Below are 20,419 nucleotides of genomic sequence, written 5' to 3' on the forward strand. Positions count from 1 at the left end.
GGGTCCAAATGCCAAATCTATGTTCTGAAATCATAGAAGCATGTCCAGTTTAAGAGATGTACAGAAAGTTTAGGGGTTGTGTCATTTACTACTAAAATTTTCTCACACAGATTTTACTCACAGATTGGATCTGCAGCTTCATAAAGGTCTGATGGTTCACTGGGAGGACCAATTCCAGCAATATTTTCAGCCATAGCTCTGAATTGATATTTTACACCTTCAATCAAACGCAATACATTGTATTCCAGTCCTTTTACTGCTGGTTTTGTTACTGGAGCTCTGTTGACACGAGACCAGTAGACACCTCCTTCTTCTTTCTTCTCTAGCCAATAGCCTGAAATGGCAGCTCCACCATTGTCTAGAGGAGGGGTCCATGTTACGAGCATTGATGACCTAGTGTGCTCTATAACCTTTGGTTTTCCAGGTGGTCCAGGAAGGCCATAAGGATCCTTGATAACCACTTTCTCTGAAAGGCATTCATCACTTGTTCCATATCTGTTCACGGCCCTAACTCTGAACTGATACTGACCATTTGTTGTAAGCTTATAAACCTGAAAAGTAAAACAATTTTTTAAGAAATGGAAATTGAGCTTTTTTTCAAGATATCAAACTCAAGACTGTGTTAAGAATCAATATAACTCCCGCCCCTCAAAATTTTTGATTTTAAAAACATTAAAGAGGGAGGTGTTTCCATCATTTCAATACATGATTTTTCCATTGATTATCTGAAAAATGTAAGTAGATATGGTCAAAACCACCAACACCCAAGAGCAAGAAGCCCTCTTCACATTCAGTATAAATGCTGCAAATTGTTAGTTATATTGCAATCATACAATTATAACATCTGTTGTAGCAAATGCTAAGAAACTCCACATGTCTGTTTCATTTTGATATTGACTTACAGGCTTGCGGTATGGTAACCAAATTGAGTTCCTCAATAATTATCCTGCGATCCTTCAGTCATTTGTAATGGTGACTAGGGCCAGCTCCCCGGCTTTGGAATGCCCTTCCCAGAGAGATCAGACAAGCCACCTCTCTATCCTCTTTTCACAAGGAGCTAAAAACCTGGTGGTTTCTGCAGATCTTTGAGCAGGGCTAATCCTTGGCGCTCCTGACGATGTTCCTGCTCAGCACTTTACCCATTTCCTGGCCCCATGCTGTATTGTGGCACCTGACATGCCTAGCACTTTATAGTTGGCCACCCCAACATTGAATGCTGGTCAACATATCTTGGTTCATTGATGGAGTATTCTGTCATTAGATTTTAAGTTTTTGTCAACTGATTGATTCTATGTCCTGTGCACTTATGTACATTATTGTATTATGTCGCAGTCGCGGTTGGTGGGGACGAGAGAGAGGTCCTTCTCCGTCGTGGCCCCCCGACTTTGGAACTCACTCCCCAGGGAGATCAGGCAGGCCCCTACCCTCCTCTCCTTCCGGAAGAGCCTAAAAACCTGGCTCTTCCAAAAGGCCTTCGACAATTAATTATTAGGTTGAACTATCTGCCCATCCAACTACAGGTTTTTCTGCCACTACTATTTTGCACTTTACTGAGAAACTACCTCTCCCATTTTGATATATTTGATATATATACTTTGGCCCAGATCCTTGTTTTACTCTCCTGCTTTTAATATTTTATGCTATATGTTGATTACTATGATGGTTTTATTGATACTGATGTTTTGCTGTTGGAATAATTGTTTTATCATTTTATTGTTGTATGTTTTCGGGCTTGGTCCCCATGTAAGCCGCTCCGAGTCCCCATTGGGGAGATGGGGCGGGGTATAAAAATAAAGTTGTTGTTGTTGTTGTTGTTGTTATTATTATTATTATTATTATTTTGTAGTTGTATGGTTTTAAGCTGTTGTATGGTTTCAGTTATGTTGGAAACTGTCCTGAGTCCTCTTAGGAGATAGGACAGTATATAAATAAAGTTGTTGTTGTTGTTATTATTATGAATTTAATAGCATCTGGAGGGCTTTATATTCCCAACTTTTCCTTAAGCTTGTATCAGAAACAATTGTACATTATTCTAAAATAAACTTACTGCTTCTGTTGCTATTAAAAATTATCTTAGTCTTTCACAATACTCATCTGGCACCACAATGTAGGTATGTATATACAGTCAGCCCTCCATGTTTGCTGGGGTTAAGGAAACAGGACCTCAGTGGGAGTGAAAAATCACAAATAAAAAAATGTGATTTTTTTAAAAAAACTAAGAGAGGATTTCTCTAGGAATTTCTAGGTCTACCAGCCTGGCTCTATGGTCAACATCTATTGGAACCTGACCATAGAAATGCATTGGAGAACCTAGAGATTCCTAGAGAGAACTTTTTTGTGAATAATCAAATCGGCAAATGTGGAGGGACAACTGTAGACTAATGACAACAGTTTAAGATGAAGGCAGTGATGATGTTCAGAGCATGAAAAAACAACTTCTGCGAGAAAATATTGAAAAAACCTGGGAGATGAACATCAATCTGGCAAAAATTACATATTGTACATTTTATCTATGAAGTCAAGATGGAAATTTTACCCCATATCGTCTGTCCACCACGGTGTTTGATACTTCCTCCCATTCAGTTTTCTTCCTGCTAGCATCACGTTTCTCAAGAATGTAGTGAGTAATCTCACTACCACCATTGTCAAGGGGAGCATCCCAAGTTAAACAGCAAGATTCAGCTTTAATATCAGAAACGGTAAGGTTTCTTGGTGGTGAAGGACGATCTGAATAAAACCAGTTTCAAAATTAATATTGCCATGACAGAAATAAAGCAAACTTTCATAATTTAAGCAGCAAGTCATGTCCTACTCACCAAATACTTCAACATGAACATTGCGGTATGCTGTGCCAAGACGATTGGAAGCTGTCACTGTATATGTGCCTTTATCTTCCCTAAGTGCCGCAGGCATGCTAAGTTCAGTTTTGGCCTCTGTTCTAGATACTTCCTTTTTGGTGATTTTACGGGCATCTGTTGATTTGTCAATAATAACATCATCTTTGGACCATTCAATCTTTGGGATTGGAAGACCTGTGACATCTGCAGGAATGTTTACTGGTTGCCCTGCCATTACTTTGATAGTATCTCCTCTAACAGTTAGACGCAATGTCACTGTAGGAGGTTCTGGGGGGAAAAATACAAAGATAGGTGGTTAAAATACGGTATAACCTATATAACCAAATATATTTTATATCTTTGTAGAGAAACTAGGATTTTCACCCAGCATTGCTTGGGTTGATATTGACTATTTTGTTTATATTTTTAATAATTTGATAATTAACTAACTTAACTATTGTTCTATATTACTGTATTACTATAACATTGCATTACTTCATCACCCTTGGGACAGAGTCAAATAATATAATTGTTATGACTGGCAGTATATACACTTTGTAAACATTATTTCACATTAAGTTCCATGCAAAATGGATAAATACAGCTATTAAATTAAAAAAAAAAGGGGGGGGGGAGAAGGTTTTCTGATCAGCCTTCAAATTGGCAGAAAAGTGAGTAGGATGTCAACCTAAGTCTAAATATCATTTCTGACCAAATTTGGTTCATAAATATGCATTCTAGAGCAGGGCTTCTTCAACATTTCCACTTGTGGCTCTTTTTTTCATCCAATAATTTTACACGTTCCCAGGTATAAAGGTACGTAAAATAAAAATAAAAATAAAAAATACTGAAAATAAATCAGCATTTGCAAGGCTTGCTACACAAGCTAATTTTCCTTTTTATTAAGCACAGCTATACTATTTTCTGAGGAATCCACTGTAAACACTGCACAACAAATTTGTGTAAATATCTAAAACAGCAGCTAGATGGAGTTCAGAAACTTTTTATTGTTGCCAAATTTTTCATGACCCCCATTTTCATAGCAAACCCCATTTGGGGCTGAGACCCACAGTATTAGAAGCCGTGTTCTGGAACACAAAATACAGAAATCCAAAACGTTTAGGGTCTAATCAGCTGACAGATTGGATCCCAAACCCTGCTATTACCCTCAATTGGTTCAATTACATGTGAATTTGAATAGCATAATACAAAAGAAAAACCAGCAGAGATTTAAATTATAGTATAGAAGAAAGTTCTTGAAGGCACTCACCTTCATCATCCTGTATAACTACATTAAGAGGCAGTGATGGTTCACTTTCTCCAATCTCATTGACTGCCCTGACTCGGAATTCATACATATGCAGTTCAGCAAGATTATCAACAAGGAGTGATGTGGTTGGGCAGAGCCTCTTATTAACCCTTTCAAATTCATTTGAATCATGCCTTCTCTTGTCAACAATGTAGCCAATGATGGGGCTGCCACCATCATTACGAGGGGGTTTCCAGTCCAGTGTGACTGATGATTTTGTTCTCTCTGTGTACATAAACCTCTCGGGTGAACTTGGAGGACCTGTTATGAGAAAGTTATAGAGTAAAGTTTAATGCTGTTTAGTACGTACAAGTGTTACTGGAAATTTTGCTTTCTTATGATACTTTTACAGTAGTTATATAGCAGTCTTATCTTATCAGGACGTAATACATATTTATCTGGTTTACTTCCCTTCTTCTTTTCTTTTTTTAATTGCAATATAGTGTCATTTTTAATATTTCCTTCTTTCATATATGTAAGAATTTTTGTTCTTTCCATATAATCTAGTTCATTGTGTAAAACATAATGTAATGTATTAGCATTTTTAAACATGAAATCCCCATGGCGGAATTTTCTTCTCTTCCAGGAAATTTTTGAAGTCTTCTTTGAATATTGAAGGGTCTTTTATCTGAAGATAATCTTGGTCTAAATGTCATTTTCCACTATTTCAGCAACTTTACTATCCATTCTTCCATTTTTGGTGTTTCTTCTAGTCTCCATGTCCACGAATACACTTTTCTTGCTGCTGTTGTCATCATGAATGACAACTGCTTGATGAACGAAAAGTCTGTCATACATCTCCAAGAATGATCTATCTGTTATGCATAGAAAGAACGCCTCTGGTATTTTTAATTTTAATAGTTTTCTATAGTTTTATGGATCTCAATACAATTTTTTTGCCTACTTGCAGGACCGCCACATATGAAAAAACTATCCCGTTGCTTGTTTACATTTCCAACTGGGTTGTTTTCCCCATTGTGGCTGAATTTTGGCTATTTTTACAGGAGTACATACAATATTTTGTAAGTTTTCCAACAGAGAATTAGATTGGTTAAAATTTTCTAAATATTCTTACATTTACTTTTCAGAGGCATTCCCACTCATCTAGACTAATCGTACAGCCAATATTTATACCCTCTTTTGATTTTGTAGTGACACAAGACTTTTTATTATGTACACCTTAAAAGTTCTATTGAGCAGATATCAGAAGGAATATATGCAACATAGGATATTTTTCTGAACTAGCTACTCTTTTGTCTTGAGGTACCTGTGTGGAACCAGCTAGAACTCAATCTCTCATTCAGAATGAGAACAGTTAGCCTAGCCCGAAGACTTTCGATGTCAAAGCATGGTAAATTAATTTTCCTGATAACGAAATGGGTATCCCCAGGTCTAGCTTATGAGATAATTAGTCCATTTCTGCATGTTGTAACAGAGGTTATAATTACAAAAGAATACCATATGAAGACACATTTTTGTATTAGAGTTACATTTGATGTTTAAAGCGAAACAATGTGTTCAGAAATTATCTGATGATTACTACCAACAACACTTTACCTTTGGGATCAACAGCAAGAAGTGGTCCCAGTTCAACAGGTGGGCCACATCCAAACTTGTTCTTGGCAAATACGCGGAATTTGTATTCTTGTCCTTCAACAAGACCTGTAATATCACATTTAGATCTGTCTGTGTCTACAGCCAACCTCCACGTATGCATTTTGGCATCCTTCCTTTCTACCAGGAATCCAATGAGCTCACTTCCTCCATTATCTTTGGGATCATCCCAATTAAGTAGACACATCTTTCTATTCACAACTACAGGATGTAGGTCAGTAACTGGTCCAGGAACGTCTAGAAAAGGAGACATAAAATTTAGTTCAAGAACATAAACATATTCTCTCATTAATTTCACTGTATAAAGTATTACGTACCAAAGATTTCTGCTCTGGTTGCAGCAGATTTAGAGCCACTGTCATTCGTTGCAGTAATCACATATCTTCCATGGTCTTTTCTGAGTGCATTTTTTATTGTCAGCACAGATGAAGTGCCAACATTTTCAATTACAACTCGTTCTTTGTCAATTTCTCCATCCTCTAATGTCCACTCAATTGTAGGCTTGGGGCGTCCAGTAACAATAGCAGGAAGTGTAAGGGTTTGACCTGCCAGTATCTGAACACCAGCTTTGACAGAGACATCCAGTTCAACAGTGGGAGGCTCTGTATAGAGAAAAAGAGAGATCATTAATTAATTAATCATTTTAGAAACAATTTCACTGTAAATATTGTTTAAAAAAAATAATCGCAGTACCTTGAGGTTCAGCCACTGTCACAGGCTCTGTTTCTCCTGGAGGTCCTTCTCCAGCAATATTAACAGCAGTAACACGAAGCTTGTAATCAGCACCCTCTCTAATTCCTTTAACTATAAAGCTTCGAACCTTAATAGGTCTGTCATTGCAACGTGACCACTCATTTGAGCCAACAAAATTCTTGTATATGAAGTAACCAGTGATTTCTCCACCTCCATTGTAGAGTGGAGGATCCCATTCTAGATCAATACTTGTGGAGGTTGTATCAGTAATTTTTGGAATAGGTGGACCAGGTGGCACTAAAGAAAGCAAGCATAAAATGTATCATGAATAGATATTTGACACTGCCCTTTTCACACTAACTGCTTTTCTCTTATATTCTATAACTTACATATTGGATCTTGTGCAATTTTAGGATCTGATGGGGGGCTGAATTTTCCAGGACCAGCTGCATTTTCAGCACAGACTCTGAAAACGTAAGTTAGTCCTTCCAGTAGTCCTTCAACCCTTGTCTCCAGGGCATTCACACGATCTTTATTCACACGAGCCCAGTGAGTTCCTTTAATTTCACGTTTCTCAATAAAGTATCCCAAAATTGGGCTACCGTTGTCTTTAGGTTCATTCCATTTAACTAGCATACTATTGCTGGAAGGTTCTTCCACTAGAGGCTTATCTGGAGCATCAGGAGGACCTATCAAGAAGGAAATATACAAAATTAAGTTGTTATTGCATGCTGTCAAATAAGTTCTGATTTAGAGTGATCCTGAGGCAGAATCTATCTCGGAAAGATATGTACTAATCCAACACTCAAATCACTGGCTCTCTTTTAGTAAATTATGCCAAATGAAATAAATATAATGTAACTGAATATATAGAAAGATCACTTGCATTATTCAGGGCTACATTTGAAGTGATTCAGATTTCTTCCTCTACCACATCTTTACTTAGAGACTTCAAGTGAAATTTCAATACAGTCTTTTTCAATATTGATTGAAAGCCAGGACTATCAGTTCCTGTAGTACTTTCTCCCATTTAATTATGAATAAGTATTTGCTTGTCTGTTGGTTTAAATATTTATATGCTACATAAAATATAAATATTTTATCCTACATAAAATTCTCAGAGTGGTGCACAACAACACCGACCTGTCTAATTTAAAACAATGTCAACAATAAAAAATGATTTTAAAAGGCTAGAAACACATCATACAATTTAACAAGTTTAAACAGACAGCATAAAACTGGTTGAAAATCTTTAAAATGGTTGAAAACCATTAAATGTGTGAGTTTGTGTAAAATCAGTTAGGCCCCCAAGTTTTAGTGAACAATCAGTTAAGTCCCAAAGATTTAGGGTCAGACTTATAGCTAACGATTGAATCAATAGTATAGAATTAATAAATTAAATGCAACTTTTATTTATTACAGTGGGGAAATGAATTGGTAAAATTTGAGAGTGGGCATAAGAAAGATTGGGAATGACTGGCTACCTAATTACCTCTGCTGCAATCCAGTCTGGCCACCTCTTATGTAGTAGAATGTCTTGGCCCTTGAAAAGCACACAGACTAGCATTTCTAAATTCACTTTACTGAAGTCCACATATAAGTATTTATTAAGTATAAGTATTGTACAGATCACTGAAAGTGATGTAGATCGAAAGTGGGGTTTATGGACATGCTAGCCCTTTCAATCTACATAGTTATAGCACTACAATTTCACTTTAACTGCCATGCCGACATTTGATGAAATCCTGCAATTTGTACTTTGGGAAGGAGTATTTAAAATTATCAGCTAGTGTTTCCTCAAACAATAAACCCATTGAATGCGACCATGCCAGTGGATTTGTAGTACTATACCAGACAGGAAAGTGAAAAAGTGTGATTCTTTTACATTTGGAATGTATGAATTGTCCTTCATTTCATCTACCTTGCTAGGAAAATTTAAAAATGCTTTTTGTCAGTGATGCTTTATCCAGCTCAAAATACCATTATCTCTTATCTAATACCCATCAACTTCACACAGATAGCTTTTCAGACGCTGTTTCAAGGTAAGAGTATCACTCATATATATATTTGCTGTGGCATGTATTACAGCCATCAATCTGAGACTGATTCTTCACAAATGAAAGTATAATCAAGTCCTAGAATTAAAGTGATGTGATGATTATCACTGAAGTGCCAGACAAAAAAAGAATAGAGTTTAGATACAATACAAGACTTACCAAATGGATCTTTAGCTTCAACTGGCTTTGAAAGACATGGAGGGCCGGGCCCTACTCTATTTTCAGCTTTCACACGGAAGACGTATTCTTTTCCTTCAATTAGTTTGGGTACATTGAATTTACAGTGCCTAAGTGTTGAAGTTACAGTAACCCAGCCAACGTCAGATTTTGTGCTGTCTTTCTTTTCCAATACATAATTCAGTATTTCGCTTCCACCATCATCAAGGGGAGGTTCCCACTTGCATATAACGGAATTTTTTCGAACTTCTTCAAAGATAAAGTTGACAGGTGGTCCGGGTGTATCTGTTTACCAAACAAAAATAGTAAGTACAACTTTGGACATCAGATTTTGTTAAATGTGAAGGGGAAATGTAAAGCACATTGTGGAGAATGTACCTAATATATTGACTTCACATGTAGCTTTTGCAACTCCGTGATCGTTCTCAACACGTATAGTATATGTGCCATGGTCTGGTCTGATCGAATCTCGGACTGCCAGGAAGGACACTCCTTTTTTGCTGTTATCAATATTCAAGCGCTCTGGCAGGGACAAGTGGAAAGGTTCATCTTCTTCAGCTTCCCCTTTCTTTTTCCTAGTAATCTTGGTGACTCTCTTCTTAATTTCTGTTGGTTTAATGACTTCATCGTTCCATAACCAGCAGATCTCTGGGTAAGGTGACCCTGAAACTTGTGCTTCAAGTGGAATCTCAGACCCTTGCCTCACTTCAAGGCCATCCTGCAGACTTGCAGCAAGGAAGACCTTTGGAGCCTCTGCAACAATAAAAGCATAGTTTAGGTTAACATCTTAATGTTTGTGCAGACAACAGAATGTCCAAATATTAAAAAGGAAAGGAAAGAGGAAATTACGTGAAACATACCAATGGGATCCACAGCTTTTATAAAAGGAGTGGTATTGGAAGGTCCACTGACACCGGCAGCATTCTCTGCACGGGCGCGGAACTGATATTCTTTGCCTTCTTCGAGATCTTTTACAGTGTAAGTCAGAACGGGCACTAAGAATTCATTGCATCTTTCCCACTTTTCTCCTCCTTTAGGCAGCTTTTCCAAAACGTAGCCCAATATCTTTGTTCCTCCATCATACATTGGTGGCTTCCATGTCAGAGTTACTGTTTTTGCAGTTGGATTGTGAGTCTCAAGATCAAGAGGTGGATCTGGACGTTCTGTATATAAAAGGTACAGATAAATACAAGGCAAAATCTTAAAGAAAAGAAAATAAGCACAATGTATATTGTAATTATCTACACCTTCATTCTATGATGTGACGAATCAATAAAATAAGAACTTACGCTTTGGATCTTCTGCAATCACTGGATTTCTCAGTTCAAGGTATTCGCCTCCTCCTATTTTATTGACGGCTTTAACACGGAAGTAGTATTCGCCATTTGGTATAAGATCCTTTACATTCCATGCCAGTTTGTTCTCACCAGACATGACAGGTATGTATGTTCTCCGGCCAGCTTCTCTTCGTTCCAGAACATAATGTAATATTGGAGTATTGCCATCAAATTCTGGAGGTTCCCAGGTCACTTTGCATGAGCTTTTAGTTACTTCACTTGCCTTAATATCCTGGCATTGTCCAGGCAGACCTAATAAAAAAGCATTGTGCACACATTTAATATTAACCCATTAGTAAGAGGTTTGAAAAATGTGTTGAAGAGAAATTTTACACATGTATTCATATTTATAGTTCCTTAAATTTACAGATACCTAATCAAATAACTAGTTGTGAGATAACTGGATGTAGAGCTTGACGAACATGTCTGCTAACACAAGAAAATTAAATTACCTATGACTTTGACATTAACTGTGCCAGTTGTTGAGCCCAGTTTATTCTCCAAGGTAATAGTGTAAACACCAGCATCAGCGTGGACAGCATTTGTTACTTCAAGCAAGGCAGAGGTGTAGTCACTCTTCATTGTTGTTCGGTCCCCTGCTTTAAGCTCCTTCCCATTTTTATGCCATGAAATGGTTGGCGATGGGACAGCTCGGAAAGGAACTGGGATGGATAACTTTTCTCCTTCAACAACAATAATGTCTGTAGTCTTTATATCAACAGTTGGATTGCCTGTTTTTAAAAAAGAAGAGAAAAATCACCCAAATAATTTCAGTTAATGCATCTTAAGTACAGTTGACCACTGTTTCTCCTTCCAATGAGTCAATCACCCATGGCTTGAAAATATTTTTTAAAATTAACATTTGCAATGTTATATACAGGAAACTATTTCACTATGTCATTTTATATAATGGGATTTGAGCATCCATGGATTTTGGCATCCATAGGGTCCCAGCAGAAAACTACGGGCCCACTGCAACATTATCACTAACATCTAGATTATGATTTCTTTAGAAAGAAATATACTTACAATCTGGATCTTTGGCAACAACGTTCTCTGATATATCTGATGGTTCACTAGCTCCAATGGCATTGACAGCTCGGACTCTGAGCACATATTCCTTGTCAGGTACAATTCCTTCTTCTGCCTTGTATTTCAAGTCTTTGATTGGCCGAGAGTTTATTCTCATCCATTTTTCAGTTCCAGCTTCACAGAGTTCAATATTATACCCAATTATAGGACTTCCACCATTTTTCTCTGGTGGCTTCCATGCAATTGAAATGTGTTTTCTGCTTGCATCTGTCACATGTAACTCCAGCGGAGGGGAAGGAGGGCCTGCCAGAATGCAAGATAAATGTTATTCTCTATAATGCCATTTGGCATAACACTGATATGCCTCAGTATAATTTTCATGGTCACTCACTTGTTGGGTCTTCTATTGCCAATATGTCAGTTGGTTCACTGGGATGACCGCAGCCAGCTTCATTTTCAGCACGAACCTGAAACTGTACTTCTGTCCCTTCAATGACATCTGTTACTCTGTAATTACAGTCAGGGCCAGCTGTCTTGCCAGCTTTCACCCAACGTGTGCCCAGCTTCTCCTTCTTTTCAATAACATATCTGAATGAAGAAGAGAGGATACTTAAAATCTGCACAAAACCCATATTCTCAATTAAAGAGACTGAATTTTTTTTAAAAAAATTAATAAATATTTCAGGAATGCTCTAATTCCCCAATGCATCCTTCCTTTTCTCTGAATTTATTTGTACAATTGGCCTTCCATATGCATGGATTCTGAATCTATGGATATAGCCATCCATGGCTTGAAAAGATATTTAATTCCACAATCCCCAAAGTTAATTTTAATTAACTTTTAATTTTAATTTTGCCATTTTATATATCCGGCACCATTTTATTACGCCACTGTATATTGTGGAACTTGAGAATCCACAGATTTTGATATCAACAGTGGTGGTGGTGGGTGCTTGAACTGAAGCATATACCAAGGACCCATTGTATATAAAATCCCTGTCTGCTGACACAGATCAATCAGCCTGCTGGCAGATGGAGAGGAAGATTATAGTGACCTTAAAGCAAATCTATCACTGGGCTTTACTGGCAAGATTTATTCAGAGAGGGTTGCCTTTGCCTTTTCTTGCTGAAGGTCACACTTATATGGCTGAATGTGGATTTGAATCCTGATCTCCAGTGTCATAGACCAATGCAAATCACTATATGCTGATCCTCGGATTGTTCATGCCTGACCTACATTTTCCATTTGTTTCTGGAACACAGATCTGTGAATTTGGGAACTTTGGGAATAATGATTTCCATTCACTCATAACCCCTCAGATTTTGTGCTATTTCTAACAAGGTCTTACCGTAGAATTGGCCTTCCGCCATCATTCTTCGGTGGTTCCCATTTCAGATCGACATGTCTCTTTGTCACTTCAACTGGTGTAAGGGCATATGGTGCTCCAGGTGTAGCTGAAATAAATAATATTGTAATTAGTGTGTGTAGTGCAGAGGGAGGGGGGGGGTTAAAAGTAGTGACCTAGTTTGTTAAATTGATTTCTACACATGGGCACTGAGAACTTACTGAAGGTGTCTTTAGCAAGAACTGAGTCCTCAATTTCACAGTAGTCACTCTGTCCTGCTATGTTTTCTGCAGCCACGCGGAACACGTACAGAGAGCCTTCTGTCAGAGGAGTCACTGTATATTTGGTGTCTTTTACTGTGGTGTCAACAGTCTGCCAGCCTTTACGCCGCACATCCCTCTTTTCAACAATGTAATTTGTAATAGGAGAGCCGCCATCTCGTTCTGGTACTGTCCATTTAAGGTCTGCTGTGTTTTTAGTAATATTAATGACCTCAAGCCATCGTGGCGGTGAAGGTGGATCTATAAAAATATTAAAGAAAAGCACAAATTACCACATCCATAAAATTATAACTCCAAATGTAAAATTAAATCAAACTATGATTTAATGGGACCACTGTATCCTGAACGTAATGCCAAAGATCAGACAAAGAGCCACTTACTCAGTCTCTCCTTGCACAAGACAGGATCACTTGGTTCACTAGGTTCGCTCTCTCCAGCTTTGTTCACAGCTCTGACTCGGAAGGAGTATTCTTGTTTCTCCATCAGTCCTTTGAGGAAGTGTTCTGGTGTGGGAATGCCTTCAGCCACTCTCACCCACTCATCTGTACCAGTTTTTAACAACTCAATTACATACGACTCAATTTTGGCTCCGCCGTCATGTTCTGGCTTTGTCCACTGCAGGAAACATGATGTCTTGCCAACATCTTTTACCGTAGGTTTTCCAGGAGGCCATGGAGGATCTGGACATACATTGACATTTAAGATTAGAAAACCCAATATAATAATTTGGATCAAATTATAATATTCATACGAAATATATATTCATATTCATACCAATGGGATCCTTTACTAAGATTGGTTCTGTTGCTTTGCTTGGTTTTCCTGGCCCAGCAAGATTTTCTGCTACGACACGGAACTTGTACTTCTTATGGTTTGTAAGACCTTTTACCCTAAAAAGAAAGAGGAAAATGGTGATACATTCAATGTATCTTTAATACTGTACAGCGCTCAGAGCAAAAATTAAACATTACTATTAGCTACAAGTGTATATGATACACAATTAACCAGCTGCAATAAATCACTACTGACCGAGAGGTCATGAGTTCGAAGCCCGGGTCGGGTTAAGCCCCTGACCATTAAATAGCACGGCTTGCTGTTAACCTATGCAGCCCCGAAAGACAGTTGCATCTGTCAAGTAGGGAAATTTAGGTACGCTTTATGCAGGAGGCTAATTTAACTAATTTACAACATCATAAAACTGCCAGCAAAACACGAGGAAAGGAATGAGGAAGTACAGCCACTAGTGGACAGTGAAGCAACAGCTCCCCCTGTGGCCGGAATCGTGAAGCTGGAAAAAAAATGTTAAATGCCTCTGTGTCTGTCTATATATGTTGTTTGTCTGTTGGCATTGAATGTTTGCCATATATGTGTTCATTGTAATCCGCCCTGAGTCCCCTTCGGGGTGAGAACGGCGGTATATAAATACTGTAAATAAATAAATAAATAAATTACCTATCCATGGTAAAAAAAAATCCAATACATTTGCATTTGCTATGAACATAATATTGTTAATTATGCTGATTTAAATATTCTTTGTCTGCCTTCACTATACGAGGCACTGAACAGATCATACTAAAATCTATACTAGTAAGTAAACTTAATTTAAGTGCTGTTATGGAGACAGGCATGTATAATACTTGGGTATGAGAAAAACACATTGTACAGAGTGAGTTTCCCCTATTCAAAATTCTAAAATCCAAAAATACTCCAAAACCTCCAGATCGTGGCTGAGATAGTGACACCTTTGGGCCCCAAGCATTTTTGAAAAATCAATCTGTATTAGGAATTTATAATTCTACATAAGGCAGAGTACTGCATTGGCCTTATATCAATACCAGTCCAATGAACTGTTGCTCTGACAGAGAATCACCCTTGGGGGCCTAAACCACACTACTCATTCACTATAATAATTTATGCTACTGTGCTGGTAGGCATCCTTGGCATTTAATAGCCATTGTCCTGTTAAGCAACTTTTATGTAGCATTGATAGACTGTTATAAATAGGATTTGGAGAAGAGAATTCTCCTGGCTAAGGTACATCTGAAAAGATTGCCAGTGAGACAAATATGCAGAACTATTACAGGGCACCAGTAATTCTAATACAGTGTATATAAAAATGATCTATTCGTATAAATATGACTTCATTTTCATCTGAGTCATTTTATCCAACAGTACAAGCGATTGTATACAATTATCTTACTTGAATGTTGTATCTTTAACAGGTATTTTATGGCATCGTATCCATTTATCTTGATCAGGGTCAAACTTCTCCACCCAGTAACCAGTGATAGGACTTCCACCATCATCATCTGGTTCAACCCAAGTTAATGTCACAGAATCTTTAGTGATCTCAACAGGTTGAACTCTTGTTGGCGGACCTGGTGTATCTGAAGAAAGAAATAAAAATACTAATTATAGTTCATATATTAGCAGCGTGTGTGCCACTTTAACATAACCGATCTGTAGGTATTTGCTATCTACTGAAGCTACTACCCTATGGAGGCTACTTGAAAGTTACTCTTTATGGCTGCTCCCCTTGGAAAGATGTTTATGTAAATCAGCTCACTATGAGCATTAGCACTCACCAAAGTCATATCTCCAAGCCACGAACAACAGCATGGAGACAGACAACATGATGGTACTGATCTGTTATGATGTGGTGGTGCCTACAAAATCACTCATCATTTGGAGGGACTGCCAGAAATGGCTTGCAGTAGTGATTGTCTGGTAACTGCTCTCGCTGGTCAAGTGAATATACTTACCAAATGGATATTTTGCAATGATGGGATCAGCTTGGGCTGGTTCTCCAACTCCATACATGTTTTCTGCACTAACTCTGAAGATATATTCCTTAAGTGGTGTCAGGTTTGCAACTTTGTAATTTGTATCTTTGATGGTGGATGACACTTTGTGCCATATTTCACTATCTGCAGCTCTCTGTTCCAGGACATAATTTGTGATTTTGGAGCCACCATCGTCTCGAGGAGGATTCCAGGTCAAATGACAAGACACATTTGTAATCTCAGATATATCAAATGCAGCTGGTGGGCCAGGCTTATCTGTAGAAACATAATAAGAATAAGAACTTCTATTACAATATTACCATATTTACTCAAGTATAATATGTCATCGAATGTAACGCACACATAAATGTTGAAGGTGCATATTACAAAAAATAGATTTACCCTCAATTGTAATGCACCTAACAGTGGGGGCCTAGCACGCCAGGGAGGCAGGCAGCATGACTGAGGCCATTTGGGAAGCCGTGCCCCACTCTCGGGCCAAGGCTGGCAAACTCACCAGCCTCACGACTTCCAACTGACTTCATTCCCAAGGCCTTCAAAATTGAGGAGGTGGTTCTTAAGACCTCATGAATGAGACCAATTGAGAACCATATGGGACTAAGGATGAGATACCCTGAGGCCCACCCGGAAGGCAGGATCCACGATTAAGTGGCAGGAATGACTGGGCCACCAGCCAGGTACTCCTCCTCTTTCTCTGGGCATCATGGATTCCCGTGGCTGCTGCCACCACCACCAGGAACAGACTCTTTGCCTCCCTGTCTGGCCTCCGGGGTTCTGGGTTCCTCCAGGCTTTTTCACACAGATGGGTTTATGCATGCAATTCTAGCATGGCATGAGATGTAATGCTCACCTCAATTTTGGCAATGTAATTTAGCCCAAAAAAGTGAGCATTAGACTCAAGTAGGTATGGTAAATTGGGAAAACACGGTGCTATAATTTGTATTAAAAACAACCCTGACATACCTAGAACGTTAACTTCAACAACTGCTGTCGCCCGACCACTGGTGTTGACAGCTTCAATAATATAGGTGCCACTGTCACTCCTCTTGCTCTCTGTTATTGTGACGATGGATTGGCCAGGCTTGCTTTCAATAGATATTCTTTTATCAGGTCTCAGGATCTGTTCAGCCTTTGTCCAGGTAATCCGAGGCTCTGGCTTTCCAGTGATTCTTGCTGGCAGCTCAATTTTAGTTCCTGCTTTGACAGTGAGTCCAGCAAGCAGTTTCACATCTAAGAAAATTTCTGGGGCCTCTGATTTTAGAGAGAATTAAGACTGTGTTAAAAAGTACACTGTATAGATAGTACCATATTATAAAAATATGCATATGCCTATAACATTCTGGTATTTTCAAGACTGCAAATTAAATCTTGATGTAACTGAAAACAATAATTACCCTTTGCATCCACAGCTTGGATGTCATCTGTTGGTTTGCTTGGTTTGCTTGCTCCTTGCCTGTTTAGCGCCTTAACACGATAAGCATACCATTCCCCTTCTTGAAGTTTTGTCACTTCCATTCTGTTAATAATAAAAGAATGTAAGTTAATACCATAGTTAAATATATTTTTTAAATTTTCCAAATGTCTTTTCCCCTGCACCTGTACCATAAATACTTACTTTGTCTCAATAACAGGTTCACCACAGGGCTCCCATTTGTCAGTGCCACGCTGGCATTTTTCAACCAAATAGCCCTTAATACGTGAGCCACCATCATATTTGGGTGGATCCCAGGTAAGGAAAATGGACTTAGATGTTGGATCTCTCCATTTAACATTCTCTGGTGGATCAGGTACCGCTGTAAAGTGAAAGAGGAAGGATGAGAGAAGAAAAATATTTAACGATCTTATAATAGTATGACTTATATATACTTTCTTTCCTCTGGGGACTCTATGTTGAAATGTAGGCAGTCCCTGTTTGAACGGGGGTGAGACAACAGGAAGCGAGAGATGGGAAATTCACTTTTGAAAGAGTTATCATGGGGAAAAGGTGTCTCCACTGAAGCTTTCTCGCCAATCCTTGTTTCCATAAGCCAAATTTTTCAAAACCCAATTATCATAGGGACAGAAAGTGTGGTGAAATCTTCTGAACAGGGACACAGATAGCAAAACAAACACCACAGGGTTGTTAACCCTTCCTATGTTATCCAAAGCTAATATATATATTTTTTGGTTGGAGTTACACTTAAAAATGTACCTGTTCTGACTTATAACCTAATTCAACTTAAGAACAAATTTACAGATTCTATTTCTTCCATAACTTAGGGACTGCCTGTATTGCCATGTATGATTGTAAATACACTTTTGTACAAAATTGTATCCTGATGCCTTCTGATCTCCTTTCCTTTAGCAGTCACATTAATTGTATTCTGAGGTATTCTATAAGATCTCTGAACATTGAGGACCTTTTTGCGGCACTAAAGAAGATGGCAGTGGAGAGAAGCTCCATTTGCATGTTTTTGGATCCAGGTTTCAGTTTCTTTTGTGCTTAAAGGAAACCCCTTTTCATTTAAAATCTAAAACTTGTTGCTCTCCAGCAGGCCTATCATCTTGTAAGATTCAGCTTGAGTTATTACGCAGAATGCTGAGATACACAACCAGAAATTATTAACTAATAAAGTACACTCACTTGCAGGTGCTGACATATTAACTGGTTCATCAATGTAAGCAGGTTCTCCTGGTCCACATTTGTTGCATGCGGAAACTTTAAACAAATATTCTTTTCCTTGGGCGAGATCTGGGACAGTAAACTCTTGGTCAAGGACATTGTCTATAACCTAAAAAGAAAAGGGATTGCATGTTTAATACCAGGGAAAACACTTAATATGTCTTTAGTATTACATAGTGAAACCATAAACAACATGTATTATGTTTAGGCAGGAAACCATACCTTGATCCATGTTTTACGGCTCACTTCACGTTTTTCAATAACGTAGCCAGTCAATGGACTTCCTCCATCATTTTCAGGTGGCTCCCATGTTAGATGTACAGTGCTCCGACCTATATCTCCAACTTTCAATTCTCTTGGCGCACTTGGGCGAGCTAAAATAAAATATAGCCCAATGATTATATTATAGACCTATAGTCAACTTATAGCCATTTATTTAAAAACCAACAGTTTATAATAGACCTCTTTTGATTAAACATGTTATAAAATTACATGCTTTGGATTTTAATGCTTATACGAACAATCTTAATTATTAAAAAGATAATCTTTCTTACGTTATGACATTTCACAATGGAGCGGTAAATCAAAAGTTACTGTTCTTTAATATTAGCATGATTTGTTATTCTTTGGCTCATTAATATTATTTATCATGAAACATACTTTTTGTAAACTTGGTCACTGATAGTTATTTATGTTAATGTCTTATATTATTACTGCACATTATGTTTTATATTATTACTGCACATTAAAATTCAAAAAGATAGATTTGATTGCTTACCAATGACATTAACATCAATTTCTCCTGATATAGATGATACAGGATTTTCTAATGTCAACGTGTAAATGCCTTTATCTGGCCGTTCACTTGGGGCTATGACAAGTTGTGCAAAAGCGGCACTAGTCTCAATTTTTACTCGGTCGCCTGACTCTAAAACTTTGTCTCCCACAGACCATGTGGCTGTTGGTACTGGATAGCCAGTGATAGGAACACGTATTTTGAGTGGCTCTGGAACAATAACTTCAAGTCCATCTTTAAATCCACTTAAGTCCATTGTAGGTCCAACTGAAACAGAAACAGAAATTGTGCCAATTATTATTTCAGACTTTTTAAGATATAAACACAATTACAGATACTGTAGAGATGTAAAGAATCCTGAAATCTTCAGTTTTCCCTCAAGTGACTGTCTCCTCCAGGGCCTCAAAAAGAGTTTACTTTAAGCAACTGTTTGTTAAATGATTTCTGCTTACCATGGGTATCATCAGCTGTCAGTGGTCCAATGGCTTCAGCTGGATCTGACACGCCAGCAGCATTCTCTGCAGATACTCTATAATAATACTTGGCTAGAGGTTTAAGTTCAGTTACCTACAAAGACAGCGGTAATTCTTGTAATAAATTGTCAACATTAAAAAAATTAGTAAGCCTTTTACTCTGGAAAGAAACCTCCTACCTTAAAAGTAAGATTAGGTACAAGCTTTGGATTGCAGCGAATCCAGTTGTCTTTTCCCTCTTCACGTCTTTCAATAATGTAGCCCATAACCGGACTGCCTCCATCTTTCAAAGGAGGCTCCCATGTAAGTTTCACAGATGACTTTGTTTGGTCAGAATGATCAAGGTTAATAGGAGGACTTGGCCTCTCTGTAAAATAAAATAATTTCCGTGATTTACATATTTCCTGCTTCAGAGAGATATCAATGCCCAGAATTCAAGGAACTACACAGGAGTTTCCATAAAGCTGGATGGCAGTGGTGTTCAGTTTAAGTTCAAAGCCAACTACAATTTTGAAACTGTGTAGAATGACAAAGAGGAGATGATATCAGGGGCTACTCATGAAAAGGCCAACCTTTGTGGGTCTGTAAACTCTTGAGTTTTCCTAATTTCTGACTGGTAGATTATAATGTAATATTACAGAGCACTGAGATAACCTAAAACATCTTTTAAAGATCATATGGCAACATTATTCTCGTCACTTTCTGAAATTACATTTTTCAGAATTTTTGTGACATTAAATAAAAAACATTGGCCCCTGCCATGTAGAATCTGCACGGCCATGCAAAATCCAGATTATCTGATTTGAACTGGATTATATGGCAGTGTAGACTCATATAATCCAGTTCAAAGCAGATAATATGTACTATCTGCTTTAATAATCTGGAATATATGGCAATGTAGAAGAGGCCACCTAGGTCTTGCCCAGGTATTCCAGTCTTCCTTTCTCTCCTTGTGTGTGTCTTTTCTGGGCTTATATTTTGTAAATAAATACTATTTTCAA

At 38.0% G+C, this 20,419-nt stretch overlaps 1 protein-coding gene across 1 annotated transcript in view; it reads right to left on the reverse strand.

Moving 5' to 3' along the window:
- ttn (titin) overlaps window positions 1–20,419 on the reverse strand; it is a 331,374-nt gene that overhangs the window by 83,766 nt on the left and 227,189 nt on the right. The window contains exons 177-205 of the mRNA XM_062969136.1: window positions 19,598–19,785; window positions 19,398–19,512; window positions 18,928–19,212; window positions 18,372–18,523; window positions 18,111–18,258; window positions 17,103–17,280; window positions 16,882–17,003; window positions 16,451–16,738; window positions 15,446–15,742; window positions 14,884–15,070; window positions 13,458–13,573; window positions 13,064–13,363; window positions 12,624–12,923; window positions 12,406–12,511; window positions 11,448–11,644; window positions 11,054–11,359; window positions 10,477–10,755; window positions 9,977–10,276; window positions 9,548–9,850; window positions 9,066–9,440; window positions 8,670–8,972; window positions 6,843–7,142; window positions 6,454–6,750; window positions 6,078–6,362; window positions 5,704–5,997; window positions 4,108–4,407; window positions 2,817–3,125; window positions 2,537–2,727; window positions 122–551 (exon numbers count right to left, since the gene is read on the reverse strand). Of these exons, the coding sequence (XP_062825206.1) occupies window positions 122–551; window positions 2,537–2,727; window positions 2,817–3,125; window positions 4,108–4,407; window positions 5,704–5,997; window positions 6,078–6,362; window positions 6,454–6,750; window positions 6,843–7,142; window positions 8,670–8,972; window positions 9,066–9,440; window positions 9,548–9,850; window positions 9,977–10,276; window positions 10,477–10,755; window positions 11,054–11,359; window positions 11,448–11,644; window positions 12,406–12,511; window positions 12,624–12,923; window positions 13,064–13,363; window positions 13,458–13,573; window positions 14,884–15,070; window positions 15,446–15,742; window positions 16,451–16,738; window positions 16,882–17,003; window positions 17,103–17,280; window positions 18,111–18,258; window positions 18,372–18,523; window positions 18,928–19,212; window positions 19,398–19,512; window positions 19,598–19,785 (7,251 nt within the window). The remainder of the gene's footprint in view (window positions 1–121; window positions 552–2,536; window positions 2,728–2,816; window positions 3,126–4,107; window positions 4,408–5,703; window positions 5,998–6,077; window positions 6,363–6,453; window positions 6,751–6,842; window positions 7,143–8,669; window positions 8,973–9,065; window positions 9,441–9,547; window positions 9,851–9,976; window positions 10,277–10,476; window positions 10,756–11,053; window positions 11,360–11,447; window positions 11,645–12,405; window positions 12,512–12,623; window positions 12,924–13,063; window positions 13,364–13,457; window positions 13,574–14,883; window positions 15,071–15,445; window positions 15,743–16,450; window positions 16,739–16,881; window positions 17,004–17,102; window positions 17,281–18,110; window positions 18,259–18,371; window positions 18,524–18,927; window positions 19,213–19,397; window positions 19,513–19,597; window positions 19,786–20,419) is intronic.

The sequence above is a fragment of the Anolis carolinensis genome, chromosome 1, assembly GCF_035594765.1.
Source record: "Anolis carolinensis isolate JA03-04 chromosome 1, rAnoCar3.1.pri, whole genome shotgun sequence".
Taxonomy (NCBI): domain Eukaryota; kingdom Metazoa; phylum Chordata; class Lepidosauria; order Squamata; family Dactyloidae; genus Anolis; species Anolis carolinensis.